This window comes from Eumetopias jubatus, unplaced genomic scaffold (assembly GCF_037043125.1).
Source record: "Eumetopias jubatus isolate StellerSeaLion01/CBP00866 unplaced genomic scaffold, mEumJub1_p1.0 scaffold_4, whole genome shotgun sequence".
NCBI lineage: Eukaryota > Metazoa > Chordata > Mammalia > Carnivora > Otariidae > Eumetopias > Eumetopias jubatus.
In genome coordinates this window covers 145,875,751-145,891,947 of record NW_028274810.1, presented here as the reverse complement: position 1 = coordinate 145,891,947, position 16,197 = coordinate 145,875,751, and the positions used below count along the sequence as shown (strand labels likewise).

Below are 16,197 nucleotides of genomic sequence, written 5' to 3'. Positions count from 1 at the left end.
GTTCCTTTGCATGAAATATTCCACTGTAAGGATTCACCACATTTTATTTATGTATTCATCAGCTGATTTATGTATTCGTCAGCTGATTTGGGTTGTTTCTACTTTTTGGATATCAACATTCTGGCATCTTAATTTTTTTTCTGGATTCAGCGTCCTTCCCGAAGAAACCTTTAGTAGCTCTTTCAATGAAATCTTTGAGTTCCAGTTCTCTGTTATTCTGCAAATACCTTTATGTCATCTTTCCCCTTGAGTATAGAAATGCAGGCTGACAGTTACTTCATTCAGTGCTCTGATGATATTATTCTATTGTCACCTGGGGCTGCTTGTTGTTGAGAAATAGGTTGTCAACCTAATTGTTGCTCCTTTGCAGATGGTCTGTCATTTTTCTCAGGATGCTCTTAAGATTTTCTTTGTCATTGGTTTTCAGCAGTTTCACTACAGTTTTTTGGTATGTGAATTACCTTTTGCTTAGGACTCATGCTTCCTCAATTTGAGGATTCATGTCTTTCACCGGTTTGGTTAAGTTCTCAACTATTATCTCTTCGAACGTCCTCTCCCTTTTTGTTCTATTCTGTCCACATAGAACTCCTGTTATCAGTAATGTTAGACTCTTAAATACTATCCTCCTTGTTTCCTATTAATATCATATTTCCAATTCTTAATACTGAATTCTGGACAATTTCCTCTGACAGAAGATCTGTTTTAGGTTAACTTTTCTGACTTCTGTCCTCTGAATTGAGTCTTCATACACTTCCATGTCTACATATCTTCTACAATACTGCGATGATTTTGTACAAGTTCATTTTTCCTCTAGACTATAAGCTCCTTGAGGGCAGAGCTGTGACTTACTTGTCAACTCATTTTTGTAACCCTAATGACTAGTTTAGGACCTGGTAGAACGATGTTGTTTATTAAATGCTTTTTGAACTGATTATAAACTGTCTAGAAATAGCACATTTTGGCCTTTGGTCCCAGGAAGATCTCAAAGGGAATATTTTGTAACCAACTGGAGTTTGAATATACTAAGCTCTCAGTTTTTGTGAGAACACAAATTTGTCCCAGAATTCAGATTTCAACAATTAAGAGTTTCCACTAGTGTGCAATAAAAAGCTGCTTGCTGACATTTAAAATCTAGTTAATTCATATTATACAAAGAACAAGTAATATATAGGTATTAAAGCAGGTGTCAGAAACAGTTTCCTGATAAACTCAGTATATCTGATTCTTTATTTTTCTGAAACTTTACCTAATTATTCAAGGTTAATTGCATACTCATTAAATTCATTTCACACATAATTATAAATAGTAGTAATAGAGTAAATCCTCATTAATGCCCCTAACTGAAGCGGAGGAATACTTCAAATTTGCAGTGTTTTTAAAAGAAGGTGGTTTAATTACCTTCAAGAACATACAGTAACTTGAACTAACCAATATTAAATGCTGTTTCCAATTAGAGGCTCTGGTAAATGTGCTTTAATGACTACAAAATCCTCATCTGCAATCAAGAGTATCATTTGCATACAGTGAGCAGACCCTTATAAACTGCCATTTAAATTAAAGATGTCTCGTTTACATCATTCCTTTTACTCAGACTCTTCTCTGTTTTCTAGCATTTTAGAATTAGTGGGAGTTTAGATCTCCTCTCCTTCCCCCACCCCCTTTCTCCCCTTGTTGATTTGGAGACTGGTCAGGAAAGAGAACAGAGGGACTTGTGCAAAGTCACATAGCTAGAAGCAGGCATATTTTGGCCCCAAGGCACCCAGCTCATGTCTGAATCACTATGTCTTTGCCGACTGCAATCAGTAACCTTCTGGCTAGTCATTGTCAATTTACTACAATTTTAAAATTGCAAAATCTGTTTCTTTTTCTCAGCACAAGTCATATAAAGCAAAGATAATAATCGAAAGGAAAGGTTGCTCCACCACTCAATAATGCAGTTAGAAGTACAGGCCGGACACACAGAAAGATGCCCTTAATTTGTTCAGTGCTCTCTCTTGTCACCACTGTAGCTTAACTCCTGACTTTTCCAGGATGTCTTGGCAAACAGATGGTGGGAGCCACAGCAAACAATTTATCTGGAATGAGATTCAAAATATCAGCACTGATAAGTATCAAGGATGTTTTTGTTTTATTTGGAATAACAATCTTCTATCCTACCTTTTGTGCCAAGAGTGTTCTTTAGATATTTTGCATAAAGTTATTGACCTACAATCCATGGGTGGGGTGGGGGTGGTTTGGCCAGATGGAGGTGGGATATAACACGGGTGTGTGGAGTTGGTAATCGTCTGTCCTGGTTCTGACTTTGAACTCAAACATATTCCTGGCTCTGCCTTCAAAACATAAATTCAGAATCAGACCCCAGTGGAGCTAGTGTGTGGTTCAAAAGAACCATAGATTCAGAGCTAGTTTTGAATGCTATAATAGTCATATTCACCTCACAACTGAAATAATGCTATGTCTCCTATTCCAGGCAGTAAAATATGCCTGAACACGCAAGTGACAGATTTAGTTTTTAGTGCTGGAAATACCACAGCTTGGGTGATTTAGGTCAACTAGCCCCTGTGGGAATGACCGTAAAAGCCTCAATCTGCAAGGGGATGACATGTCTGAGAAATGGGTGTTTAGTTCACCCCATGTCACAGGAAACTCTTAGGAATGAGCTTATTGTTTTGCATTTGCACCTTGTAAACTTGTAGACAATTACCTCACCTCCAGAACAGCTAGGAAGGGACAGGAGGACATCCAAATTCTTAGTAATACTTTGTAATACTTAAGTATTAGGAGTGAAGACTCATAGTGTATACAACTTACTTTGAAATGGTATATTACAATATAAAGTTAAAAAAAAACATACAAAGAGAGAGAACAAACAAATGTTTCACAATGTTCACAACTGGTGAATCTCCAGGTGAAGGACATGTGGTGTTCATTGTTCTACTCTTCCTCACTTTATATAAGTTGGAAAATTTTCAAACTAAGAAGTTAAAAAACCACTGCATTACAGACTCAATGAAGTTAAAGGGAATATGGATTCACTTAAAAAGAGTTAAAAGAGGAGATGACAATAAGAAAAGCAAGAAATATAAAGCAAGCCGGTTGAACCAAGGAAAGATATTAAGGGGAGAAATAAAACTATTGCACAACTTAAAACCACATGCAGACACTGCTTAGGAGAAACACACAAAGTGGAGGAAAAGTACATGAAATGCAAGGGGTCAGAGAGAAAAAAGGTAAGTATGGCAGAGACATCTTGAGGATGGTCACAGCAGATGCTATTCATTCAGTCATGCATCCATTTGGTATTTATTCCGCAACTGCCAAATATTAGGTTCTACGTCAGGAACTGAGGATGCAGAGTACCCTTGAGGAGCTCAGAAGAAGTAGAAAAGGCAATGATAACAGACTAAGGCCACCTGCTAAATCTGTAATAGAGGTAGATGCTTTACAGAACCCATGGGAACAGAAGGGATAGAGAGTGCGAATCGACCTAGCTTGGAGAGTATATTAGCTACAGGAGTGGCTGCGATGACAAATTACCACAAAGTTGGTGGCTTAAAACAACAGGAATGTATTCTTTCACAGTCTGGCAGGTGAGAAACCCAGAATAAATTTCACTGGGCTGAAATCAAGATGGCAGAGCTACATTCCCTCTGAAGGCACTAGAGAATTCATTTCTTGCCTTTCCCATTTTCTGGTGGCTGCGGGCATATTGTTGGTTTATGGTTCTATCACTCTAATCTCTATCTCCATGGCCACATCACTGTCTCTTTTTTGTATGAAATCTCCCTCTGCCTCCCTCTTATATTAAGGTGGCATTTGGGGTCCATCCAAATAATCCTGGACAGTCTTCCTATCTCAAGAACTTGAACTTAATCATATCTGCAGTCAACAGGATAGCTGAAGGGCCTTCAAGCAGAAGATGCCAGGACAGCTGGACTGGAGAAGCAGGCAGGAGCCGCTATCTGCCACGAATCTGTAGGTGGCACAAAAGACTCTAAACTAGAGGACGGATGCAGATTTGACTTTGAAGAAGACTCATCCTGGCTGTAGTGTGGAGGACGCATTGGCAAGGAGCAAGACCAGAGAACAGGAAAACCATTTAGGAGACGACTTCAGGAGTTCAGAGAAGTAGGGACAATGGGAGAGTTAATTACAACCGGGCCATGAAGAAACAATATTCATATTCATCGTGGTAAACATTGGAGACAACCTGTAACATGTAATGCTTTTTGGATTACTGAATGGGTTGGACTATTCTTACCACTAATTTCCTTTGCCCTTGCAGATAATTGAGTTGTCTGCAATACTAACCCAAACTGAGTTAAAACCATAATATCATATGTGGAAAAAAAAAGAATAATGTTTAGGCATGACAGATTTTTAATTTGTTATCTCGGTCGTTGTATGCTAAAAGGTTATTACCTTTCCATCCTGAGAAAGTCTCATGACACTGGATCCAAATCTGGTGATTTAAAGCCAACAGGCAAGCTCTGGGTTACATAACACAGTATATCATTGCTATTCTTACAAGCGGTTCCATGCCAATTTGTAATCAACCTTAAAACCTAGGCAGAAAAAGCCGAACATATTGCCTTCCCATACAATTAAGAACTATTACATTTTATCTTTTACTTGGGAACACATTAACTTACATAATTGTACATTCATTATTTTTATAAACCAAACTCCATTAGGGATAAACCTTACTAAGCTTACCAAGAAGCCACCATGTTTTTTGCCTTTGAGAAATCTAAATTTCAGTAGAAAAAAAAGTTTATGGGAAAAGTAACATATTTAACAACACATCCTTTGGGGGCTTTTAACACTTTGTGAAAAGGAGAGCAACAATTGTCAAGAAAGATGAGGTACTGGTCCAGGGAGTCTTCAAACTTGGTTCTATTATAAAACAAATCAACCCCATAGAAGGTTGTGAAGGGAATCTTTGAAACAAGGGCAGACATGCTGAACACAAAGAATGCTATTTTTTCCATCCAGACAGATCTAAGGTCCATAACTTTCAAATTTTGCAAGATCATATTCATAATAATTTAAAAACTCTGTAATCCCTTGTTTTCAAAGAAGCAGGATTGCAGTCTGCCTTTTGCAGGGCCAGCCCAGGCTTTGGAAGAGGCTTCCTATCCTAAAGCTGGGAACCTGAGAGCTCTTGTAGCTATAAGTCCTTCCTTCACACCTGCCTGGGCTTCTGGGGTTATCTGTCCTTCTGAAGAGCAATGCCTGCCTTAAACTCTGTGTTTGGTTCGCTCCATCCCCCTGGAGACTAAACTCTATTGCGTATGTCAGGCATCAGCCACTGGGTGAGTTTCTGCCTGAGTATGGGGGAGGGATGATGACATTGCTGCTCTCTGACAGACTTCTGCCAGAGAATCCTGTGGCCCTTGCCACCCACCAGACCAGATCTTTCTGACAGCAAAGCAGGAATCAAGTTCAAGTGTTCTACACCTCTTAGGCATTGTGACTTGCACTCTTCGTTGCCTCCAATGGGCCACTCCTCATAGCCCAAATAATTTCCCCTATCCCCAAGCTCTTCCTTCCTGGCCAGTGATGGTGACTCTGATTTAGGTCTGCAAATGTAGTTCAAAAGATTAATAAAATACATGCAGCTCACGATTATTCTCAACTTTATGGCTGCAGCAGTTGCTTATAACATGAGGTCTGCTTGTACCCTGCCCACAAAGGACCACTCATTTCTCCACTGCTGTGACTCAGACAGCCACATCCAAAGGTATATTATAGTTTCCCCTTCTGCTTTGGCACTCTTATTTGCCATTACATACCTGTACTTTGTTAGTCTGGAAGCTTAATGTAAATAGTCTATCAGATAGTATAGGCAAGGGTAGCTTTACACCAGTCCTTCAAATGTGGTTTATCAAGTAATTATAAGACATTCTCTCTCTCTCTCCCTGTCCTTCTCTCTCTTTCACACACACACATACACTGTGTATATCACATATATATAGCTACATTTTGAGGACACAATCCATGTTTTTGATTTCTTTGATATCACTGTCTAACACTGCTCTGTTAAGAAGGGCTCTCTTCTTGTGATTTTTATTGTATAGAATGTTGATGGCATTTTAGGTCCTCATTTGTTGATTTGCTGATCAAGCTTAATATGGGCTGTGACAACAGGGAAGACAGTGCAGCTATGTCCCTAATAGTTCTGGAACAATCAGAAATTTGCAAATCCAGAGGCTGAAGAAGACATAAAGGACCCCCCACCCCGAATTCACAGGATTCACCTCAAACTTGAATGAGATATTGGAAATGCTAACATGGCTTCTAGGATTCCATATAGTATTGCACTCATACACCATACCTTTTCCACCTAAATCCACTAAACTTTTAGGAGTTTCCAACTTACTGAAGAGGTAATTGTTGATGGTAAAGAAATTTCTAAGCAGGTAGAGATAAGAAAGAGACTAAGCAAGGGATACTACCTTTGCCAGATGATTCCCTTTGACTTTGCCATCAATAGGAAAGACAGGGGCTCTTTGTAGATTTTTTTTTGGGGGGGCTGATGTCTGAGGGGGTAAGTTTAGAATTTAGAAATAAGTCACCACTTATTTGACATGAGGGTAATAAAAATATTTCAGAAGTTGATCCTATAATCTGAGCTTTTAAGGAGATTATCCTGTTCAGGTCTCACCCACAAAGGCAGGCAGGTTAAATAGGGGGCATCTTTTTAGGGCTGCTCATGTGAAGCAGGATACAGAAAAGGAAGGTCCTAAATGAGCTGAGAAGGGTGTTAGTTTGAGAGTTGCCCAAGTCGACAATGATCCATAGGAGGACATTGTTGTTAGCGCCACACAGTATCCCCTTCTCTTGGTTACAGCACCCCTCTTTCAGCTAGCCCTTCCTAAAAGTGCCCATGTTCTTTGGGGACGCCAAGCCCAGTAACTCTGCCCTTGGTGACTGGTATGGGAAAGTCCACGAACCTAACCTCATCCAGTCAGGCTAAAGCCCATTTACTTTCATTGGTTGAGAAAGTCAGTCTTCTTCTCCTGGAAGTGGAAGGAAGAATGTAGGGTAGTGGGGCAAGTCTGTTAAAAGTGGGACCAACAACCTCTAAGAGGACAGTGAGATACTGAGCCTTTGCCATATTGTTAGAGCCTGTGGATCAAGCCTTAGTTGAACCCAGAGTTCTCTTGGACTTTCATGTTAAGCTGATTATTTAAGCCAGTTAGTGTTAGGTTTTCTGTGACTTGCCAACTAATGCCTCTTTTATTTTTTAAAAATATTTTATTTATTTATTTGACAGAGAGAGGGAGAGCACAAGCAGGGGGAGTGGCAGGCAGACTGAGAGGGAGAAGCAGGCTCCTGGTAGGGAGCCCGACGTGGGGCTTGATCCCAGGACCCCGGGATCAGGACATGAGCCAAAGGCAGATGCTTAACCGACTAAGCCACCCAGTTGCCCGCAAACTTAGGCCTCTTAATTACAAAGCATTCTTGGTTAGAGAAACCAAGTTAAGCGAGAAGAGAGACAGATTCCTACAGCAAACTTAATTTGGCCAGTGATCCAAATTATTCCAAGAAGAAACCAACTGGAGAGGTACAAAGAAGGAGGCGTGGGGGATTTCAGAAACCCGTGCTGAGGCTGCAGGCAGGCAGCAGGACAATCCTTGGAGGCAGACCTTGGGAGGACCTGTCAAGGCCAGGGTCCCTGAAGGAGTCCGGCCAGGCCAAACACAATCTTTGGTGAGGTGTGGCGCTCGGGACTAAGCGTATGTTAGCTTGTATTTACAAAAGCGGACAGTCCACACCTCCAACGTGTGTCAAAGATGGCAGGAGGCCATCCGAAGAATGACCAAGGTCGGGGCAAGTGACAAGAGAAGGCACATGCTAAGAACCATGTGAGGGAAAGTGGAGTGTTATCTGCCAGCTGCCAGGCAATCAGGACATTCCGGTGAACCAGGACGCACTGGGGCGGGGTGAGCTCTGACTTTATGGGATATGTAAGTCTATCTGGAACACAGTGGAAGATGAGTTATAAAAAGGTGTAAACTGAATAGAGTAATACTGGACCTTTAGGAAAAAACAAATAAACAAACAGCTAACATAAATGCCATGGAAATCTCAACATTAACGGCGCCTGAGCCATCCAGGCTGGGAGGGCTTGTCTTGCTGGTTGAACTACAATCAGTGTCTGGTAATAGGATCACACTACTGCCGCCTAACCCCTCTATCACTGTTCCCAGTGCCGCACATCCATCCCCCCAGCCCAGGAGTTGGCAAGTGGCAGAAGACATAGGAGGAATCCTTCCCTTAGCACTAACAAGTGTTCCAACGAGGAAAGTACTGCAATAAGGAAGTGCTCTGGAATGTGAATGTGTTTGCAGAGTGATAGGGAGCCAAACATCAAAGGGAGTGAGGAAGGCACTGGATACAGAGAAATCAGCAGTTTTAGATTAAAAAAGGAAAGGTTACATCAAACATCTGACACGATTTCTCTTATTTCCATTTGCAATGAACTAAGTCCAATAATTACGAATTATTAGAAATATTATTTTATGACATTTCCTATGAAATAGGTTGACTGTAATACTACCAGTAATAATAGCTAGGATTTATTTGAGTACTTTCTATGTGTCTGGCACTTTGCTAACTTTCGGACATATATCACCTTATCCCATTCCTACATCAACCCTGCAAGGTATGTATTATTATAATTACCATTTCAGTAGAGAAAGCCAATATTTGGAGAAATTAAGAAACTTGCCAATATCTCTGGTAAAAGGACTCAGCTTTTAAAACTGCACTATACAAAAACAAAAAGGATAGCTTAGGGGAACATCATCCTTTCCATGGTAAGCTCTCAAATGCCAACTTGAACAGTCATCATCATTTTTAAAAAGAAATTATTTAAGTAATTCTCAATCGCTTGTTTAAGCAAACAAAGTGAATATGGCATACCACTTCCCACAAGATGAATATGGTATATACCATTATCCACCTGGGTAAAACATGCAAGTTGAACAGTTATTGCAATGCTAATAATATTTTTAAAACTTAAAAAAATTATAGAATATAAGAGGTACAGACAACTGCAAAGAGAATGATACAGATGAATAAATTACTAATGCCAAAAGAAATGGGACACCCACCCAAAGCCCTCCCTTTGCCCCCTCTCATCACACCAGCCCCCCTCCCACAAGGAACCACTGGCCTGACTTTATCATAATCATTTTCTCGCCTTTCCTTATAGTTTCATCACCCAAGTACACAACCTTCAACACTATAGTTGAAGGTTTTGTTTTTTTTTTTTCCAGATAGGTTTTTTAGGTCTCTTAATTTACAACTTCTCCATCCTCTCCCTTTTCTTTCTTGTAAAAATGATTTTTGAAGAAATAGAGCCATTTCAACCTGTAAAATGGCAATGTGAGCCTGAATTTGCTGATTGCATCAATACAAATATTATAACTAGTTAGTATAAATCAAGCCATAAGGAGGAGATCAGGTAGAATGAAATGCAAACATCTTGTCTGCCAAACTCACAGGAGCATTAAGACTTTTTTCCTCTAACAAAAACCATGGGATGATGATGATGATGATGATGGTGATGATGATGATTTATTTTGCTTTTACAAAAGCTTTGATATAGTTGCCTTGAGGTAATCTGTTTCTTCCCTCCTCTTGCTACCTCATACAGACATCTTGTAGAAAATCTGGTAATGGGAAAATGCCATGTTGGATATATAAGAGATGCAAAAAAAATCAATAAGCATAAATAAAACAAAAAAAGGATTTTTTTCTTGGGAACGAAATGGAAAGGACCAGCAACCTCTACCCAGCACCTTGGTTATTTGGAAATTTTGGCACTTTTCTTTCTTTTAAGAGACAGACAGATGCAGCTACCAGCAGAAAAGAAATAGATGGTATCCAAGCAAAAATCAATAAAAGGGTGATGTAAAACTCAAAGCAATTTTTCTTTAGTGCAATGAAATAAGCCATATTCATTCCCCTCCTCACGTTGCCTCTCACTACCACATTCTTTTCAAGCCACAGTTTCTAAGCAATGGCCTTCAGGCAAGGAATAAGGATAGCTGTGTAGTTAAACCTACTTGCTGTAAGATCTTGGAGCAAGTTACTTAGAGGTTTCCTTACAGGAACAGTGAAGCTAATATGTACCTTACGAGGTTGTTGTTGGGGCCTCCATTGAGATAATAGCTATAAAGTGTCACATAGTAAATGCATAACAAATGTCAGTCTCTTGGCTTTGCCTCTTCCTGGCCAAGTTGTATCAATTTTCCTTTAAATACGTTGACTTTAAACATTCAAGTCATTGAAAATCAAAAGTTCAAATAAAGGACATAAAAAATTCTGAATTTTCATCGCACCCTATGCAGAATAAACCTTTTTGACAATGTCCTTGTGAATTTAGATACTTAGCAATATGCTTAAACTTTAAGAGCCAGGGACAAAACCCGTCTTTCACAATACTTCCCACATTCATCCTTTCTTGTCGATTCCCTCCATAACCTTGTTGGTTTGGCACTATTTAATCCATCAGATAGCAAAAGGGAGACTGGAGATCTTTTATTCCAACCCTCATTTTCCTGGAGACGAAACTGAAGGCTAAGCACACTCTAGTTCACAGCAGAGACTAGACCACAGCCTCTAACACTGGGTGCAAATTAAGTGCCTACAGGGGCCAGTACGCAAAAGAGATGAGAGTAAAGGGAGGGGCTTAGGTGGGGAGCACAGCTGTCCTAAACGGTGAACTTCTGCTCACAGTTACCACGTGGGAGAAAAGGCCAAGTGCTGCTAGAACTTCGAACATTTAAAGAGATCACGGAAACTTGAAACTTTATATATAATCTACTTGCTTTTAAATGCTGGCAATGTATTAAACATTTTTTTTAAGCCTCTTTGCAGGTCAAACAAGGCACATCTGTGGGCTGGATTTAGCCAATTTGAGGCCTCTGCATCAACGCTGCTAACTTAGAATTTCTTTTATTTAATTTGCTTTGATTCTCATATTCCTTGCTAAAACAACAACAACAACAACAAACAAAAAAACAACCTTCGAGGGCTCCCCATTGCCTACAAGATAAAGTCCAAACTTCTTAACCAGTCCTTCAAGGCAATCCATGACTCTATTTAAGACCCCAAATTATATTTCCACCTTACAGTCTCTGTCTTCCCCTGCAACCAGAATGGCCACCGATTTCTACATCAGGTACAAAAATAGTCAGAAAGGTCACCTGCCCAAGCCATGGGCTGTCCTTGGTCCCCAGACTTTTCCTCTCTTGGAATCCCTTCCATCTGTGCACTCCCATCAGTGAAACTCTGTCCATCTGTAAGCGCCCAGCTGAAATACCACCTTTTCACAAAACATCCCTGATGGCCCCTGCACAAAGCCACCTTGCTCCAAATTTCCACAGGACTTTATATCACTCACATGATACTTAAAACATACTGCCTTTTTTTGGAGTATAGCTCATTTCTCCTAGCAGCTAATAACACTCCTGGAGGGAAGGGTGAATAGGTTCACATGTTTTGTACAAAGTAGGGGGCTCGATAACTGTCTCAGAAATATTACCCTTTTATACCGAAAACTTGTAGATCAAACATGAAGAAAACACGTTTGCCAAAATCCACCGCATCTGTACTTTCAGAGGCAGGCTCTTGAGTGACAAAAAGGAGCAAAGACCTCACTTCTCTGGCTTCCCAAAACATTTCCCCCACTGAACTACTACTTTCTACCCGCTTTTGGATTTCCTCCTCTAGAAGCACTCACATCTTTGCCTTGGACAACACTGATTCTAAGAGACCACTGTTAAATATTCATCTGTTATGTGAAAGTGTTGGTCTTTCTCTAGGAATAAGGTTACTTTATCAGTCTGATGATTATCACTTGGAAAGACGCAGAGAGCTAGGCTACTGTCATCAAATAGTTCAGTTGTGATAAAACTGATTAAACCATGACTACTCAGCAACCAAGGCTAATTCTGAGTGTGAGAGTCCTAAACTGAGATCTCACACTTTTGTTTTTCGGGAGCCACGCCCATTTTCAGTCATCTACATTTGGCTGTGTCAAAAAAGAAAAGAAAAAAAAATTAGACTCCATTTTATTTTTGTTGGCCTGGCCCACACTAGAGGCACTCAAAATATTTGCTGAATGAATTTCAAAAAATCAATTTTCACACTCTTCTAAGTCTTATAAGATGGCCTAAATTTGTACAATATTGGGAAAAATTGATACAACCTTACCTCAAACTAGGTATAGTTTGGATGTCAGTTGAGTAATTTCAATTAGCATACCCTGGATACACCCTTTTAAACCTGTACAAATATATACTGTCAAAGGCAAGTTAGGCCTTGCAAACATCAAGTTCCGTCCCCACATTTATGTCACGTGGTAATCTGTTTTGCTATTAGAGAGCCAAGACAATCTTGAATTCCAGGAAACATCAACGAGAACTGACTACAGGAGTTTCAACTATGAGAACAATGTTTTTTCCTGTTTTGGATGATGCCATTGTAGGTCACAACTACTAACCCTCTAATTTCTTTACCAAAAGAAAAAAGTTCATTCTTAAACCTTTACTGGGAGTGCCTCTAGCAGAAGCACATTATAGCATGTTTATAATATATACTAGCATAAGCATAATTTAACAGACTCAAAGAGCTTTCCATAAAAAGCAATTTTTTTCTTTGTAACTCCTGAGAAGGAAGAACTGGAAGAGTTAAAAAACAGTGACCAAGAGGCTCTGAGTCCCCTCATTTTTCCTACTTTAGTACGTTTTGTGGTGAGACAGACTTCAAGCAATACCCTCTCCTTTGTTGAAAACGAATTAAGGTGAACATGCTTATCCTGTCTTTATATAAATAATTTTGTGTTAAATTTCTGAAAACAAAATTTCAATATTTTATAAATTAACATTCAAAACACTTTTCTAGTGTCCTTAGAGGAATTCTAGACCTTTGATTATTGGTTAAAACACGATGTACCCCAACAGTAACAAATACTTTGATTATATTGTTGCAAACTAAGAAGGCCCACGGATTTGTTAAAGAACAAGAAAAAAGTAACACACTTATGAACCCAGGAGGAAGCCCGGGATCCAGCAAGATCTCTTGCTCCCGCTTGAAAGAATATAAATGCGCCCAGAGGAAGGGCTCGCCAGGGCTGTTTTTCTATCTTAAATCAAGACAAAAATAAATGGGCAGCTCCACTCCCTTTGATCTTCTTCAGAGTATATTTCCAGCATAAACTGGCATTGTTTAGGCTGACGATGTTTCCCCAGAGGACCGGTGAGACAGAAGGAGAGAGTCATGCAATTGCAACCCAAGAATATGGGTGTTCTTCGCACGGAAATGGAAACGCCGTGCTGAGCCAGCGGGGACACGCGCGCGCAGACCATCTGCGCGGGAGGGACATTTGGAAGCCCTTAATGAGTTCCCTGCTTCTGAGAATGGGGTGTCATTTACTTTTCACTGTAAAATGATCGGGGTGGAGGGGAATTGAATACGGGTGGAGGGCAGTCACCCCACACTCCTAGAATCCTTCCGGGAGCAGGCAGATTCAGGCTGGAGAGGCGGGAATTTCGGGACCAAGGGGCCCCGGAATGACCCCGGAGAGGTCGGAGCCGCAGACCTAAGCGCCCCACTCCCAGGGACTGATGCGGCGGAGAGTTAGGCCGGGGGAGGGGGGCCCCACAGGAGGGGTAGTTCATTGAACGTGTGGAAACATCACGTCAGCTCTTCCCGGTGTCTGAGGGCTGGCAGGCGCGCGGCCGAGGAGCAGGAGTCGCCGCGGCCCCGCCCGTGTCCCCACCGGGCGACTGGGGCGGCTGGCCCCTTACCTGGTTCCTGCGGTACCACGCGCCCGACAGGGAGCCGTTGCCGGCGCCCAGCGCCCAGTACGTGAAGTTCCGGGACAGCTCGTCCACCGCAGCCGAGGCGGCGGCCATTGGGGCTCGCTCCCGGCGCTCGGGCTCGGGCTCGGGCTCGGCCTCCGGCTGCCTCCCGGCCCCGCCGCTCCTCCAGGCGCCGCGGAGGAGGCGCGCCCGGCCGAGGCCGCACCCGGGCCGCGCCGAGGCCACTTCCTGCTGGGCGCCCGGAATGGCTGGCGCATCGCGGCCACCTGGCTCCCGCCCCCGCGCGGCGGGCAGGTGCGGCTCCCGCCCGCACGCCCCGCCTGGCCCGGCGCGGCCTCGGTCCTCTGGCGCCAGGTGCCCGCGGGGACCCCCGCCGTCTGCGGCCTCTCGGGGCCGCCCGGCTCGCGGCGCATCGTCGGGGCCGCGGGGCCTGGGCGCTCGGCATCCTCACTGGCCAGACCGCCCAGGGCGGATCCCCGTGCGCGCGGGTGGCCGCACCTGCTGGGGCGAGAAGGAGGTGTCTCCAAAGGCGCTTCCAGCCCCAGCGAGCGCTCGGTCAGGACGCACTGAAGTGAATGGGAGAGAAACCCCTCCGTCTAGCCCAGAGCAGCCCCCTTCACCCCGTCTGTACCTGGCAGTTCCAGCTATCACACTTCCAGTGTTTCTCACTTGAACTTTCAAAGTTGTTTGCGTATGGAAAAGTCACGAGTTCCCGAAAATATTGTAAGCAACATGAGAATAAAGGTTGGATCGATTAAATCTCAATATCAACAACTGATAGATCTTAGTAAATATTCCCGCAATGAAGGAAGGAATCTCCTGGTGGTAGCTGGAGGACCCCAAAGTTTCCTTCAGAAACGGGGTTTACTTAAGATGGAACCAGAAGGAATTGCTGAAATGTTGCCAGCTGCCGGATTTAAGAATTTAGAATGGGAGATCATTGTTAATGGTCTTAAAGAACTCTAACTAGATGTTTTGGTTTTGTCTGTATTCAAATTCTACTGTTACTACACAAATGACTTGTAAGGCACCACTGACCTTGAGAATCCTGTGATTCTATATTGTTGCCTGAAGCCCCGGCACTTGCAATTCTTTTGTTTACACAATGCTGAGATTCTTCTTAGGTAATGTATTTTGACTGCCATGACTTCATTACAGAGAGACCTTCAAGAAAAGAGAATTGCTGCCTAGTGAAAAACTGGGAGAAAGTTTTCAGTGTTTATTAGGGGATGTGTGCAAATGAGAAGGAAATGAGAAAAATATCATTTTAGGTAAAGAAATAACAAGACATGTCATCTGGGAAGCTGTGTGGTTTCTTGCTTGAGCACCACCCAAAATGCTCAATGAACAGTTAATACGGTAGCTAACTATATGCAATTTTAAGAGGCTCATTTATTTCAAATAAATATCTGAAGGAAAAAGTGTCTATTTTTTATATCTTCTATAATATCACATTAACTTGTGTTGGTGACTTTATTAATGCTTCCTTCAGTTGAGCTGCTTTAGGGTACCAGTAACAGAATATCCTGGTAAAAGTGGCTTAGACAACAAGCATCTATTATCCCCGGAGGAAATTTTGTTCTGTATGGCTCAATGATGTCATCACTTCCATCTTTCTGCTCTACCATCCCGGTTATATTAGGCTTTTCCCTTTTCATAGTGGCAGCTCCAGGCATTACATGCAAACAGGACCACATCTAGGAAAAAAAACCCAAAAAACAAAAACGAGGCATATCTTCTTTTTTTTTTTTTAAAGATTTTATTTATTTATTTGACAGAAAGAGAGAGAGCACAAGCAGGGGGAGCACCAGAGGGAGAGGGAGAAGCAGGCTCTCTGCTGAACAGGGAGCCCGATGTGGGACTCAATCCCAGGACCCTGGGATCATGACCTGAGTCGAAAGGCAGATAGATGTTTAACAGACTGAGCCACCCTGGCACCCAAGAGGCGTTTCTTCTTATGCATCTTTTGATTAGAGGAAAACTTTTTTCAGACTCCTCCAGCAGACTCCCTTTCAGGTCCCATTAGCCAGGACTGGGTCACATGCCCATCAATGCTCTACGTGCAAAAGGAAGCTGGGAAAGTTACTCTCAGGCATTTCCAGCCTTCAGTGTGGGAGTAGAGCTCTATCAGCAAGGAAGAAGCCAGGATGGGGTGGGAGGGTACCATCAGCAGAGCCTGGCACAACCACTCCTCAGTATATATTCTATCAGCCAGATTGTAACTAGTCATGCTGTCTCTAACAAGCAAGATAATAAATGGATCGTGTCACTTTCCTGTTTCAAATGCTACCAAACCTCCCCATTGACACAATAAAGTTCACACTTTTTAAGCTTGGCATATGAGATACTTTATGAT

At 42.1% G+C, this 16,197-nt stretch overlaps 1 protein-coding gene across 1 annotated transcript in view; it reads right to left on the bottom strand.

Moving 5' to 3' along the window:
* NIPAL2 (NIPA like domain containing 2) overlaps window positions 1-14,254 on the bottom strand; it is a 72,382-nt gene extending 58,128 nt beyond the window's left edge. Inside the window, 2 exon segments of the mRNA XM_088023113.1 lie at window positions 13,827-14,209; window positions 14,211-14,254. Coding sequence (XP_087879239.1) covers window positions 13,827-14,209; window positions 14,211-14,254 — 427 coding nt within the window.
* Window positions 14,255-16,197: the final 1,943 nt, after the last annotated feature.